The sequence below is a fragment of the Plectropomus leopardus genome, unplaced genomic scaffold (assembly GCF_008729295.1).
Source record: "Plectropomus leopardus isolate mb unplaced genomic scaffold, YSFRI_Pleo_2.0 unplaced_scaffold86303, whole genome shotgun sequence".
NCBI classification, from domain to species: domain Eukaryota; kingdom Metazoa; phylum Chordata; class Actinopteri; order Perciformes; family Serranidae; genus Plectropomus; species Plectropomus leopardus.
The window spans coordinates 1-848 of record NW_024695133.1 but is presented as its reverse complement, the minus strand read 5'-3'; the positions used below and the strand labels follow the sequence as shown (position 1 = coordinate 848).

At 40.1% G+C, this 848-nt stretch overlaps 1 protein-coding gene across 1 annotated transcript; it reads left to right on the top strand.

The window, feature by feature from the left end:
• Nucleotides 1-279: 279 nt before the first annotated feature.
• LOC121940413 (ubiquitin carboxyl-terminal hydrolase 34-like) lies at nt 280-842 on the top strand (the record flags this gene model as incomplete). The annotated part of the gene is made up of 2 exons (XM_042483191.1): nt 280-374; nt 470-842. Coding segments are annotated over 2 exons (354 nt in total), but the record flags the coding sequence as incomplete, so codon positions are not given.
• Between the last annotated feature and the right edge of the window lie 6 nt (nt 843-848).

Here is an 848-nt window from a genome sequence, read left to right as displayed (position 1 = left end):
TTTTCCTTTTTTTTATTTGTTTACTTTTAAACAAATTTTCAGGTAATATTTTTTGTATTTTATCTGATTTTCTTGCAGTTTTTGGGGTCATTTTTCTGAAGCTGCTCATTGCCCTCTTACATGTTTTTTTTTTTTTTTTTTTTAAAGTAATCAAGACATTTTCCTCAGGTTTTAAAGAGTTAAAACACATCAGCATCACCTCTAAAATATTTTCTATATTTATCAAAGGCTTTTCACACTAACCAAACTTAATATTTTTTTGTGGTTGTCTGCGCTCAGGAATCTCTGGATGAGGTGACCATCAAGGACACTCTGGAGGGCGACAACATGTACACCTGCTCCCAGTGTGGCAAGAAAGTCCGCGCCGAGAAAAGGTCTGTGCATCGCTTCAGTTTAATTCACATCTAAAGTAACACGTAATATTGTCGTTGGATTTATTTTCGCAGCATTAAACCCTCCTCTCCCACAGGGCGTGTTTCAAAAAGCTGCCGCGGATCCTGAGTTTCAACACCATGAGGTACACCTTCAACATGGTGACGATGATGAAGGAGAAGGTCAACACCCACTTCTCCTTCCCGCTGCGCCTCGACATGACGCCCTACACCGAGGACTTCCTCATGGGCAAAGGAGAGCGCAAAGAAGGTTTGACCTCACGTCACAAAACCCGCAAGACACTCAGTCTTCACTCGGAAAATGACATCTTTTTTTCCTACTCGCAGTTTTTTTAATGAAAATATTCAGGGCATACAGTTCATGAACCAGGTCAGAGTTCCACACGAGTCCATAAACATACATTAGTACTTCTATACACGGAGCAGGAAAGAGACAGTTAATAGAAAATTTAGACA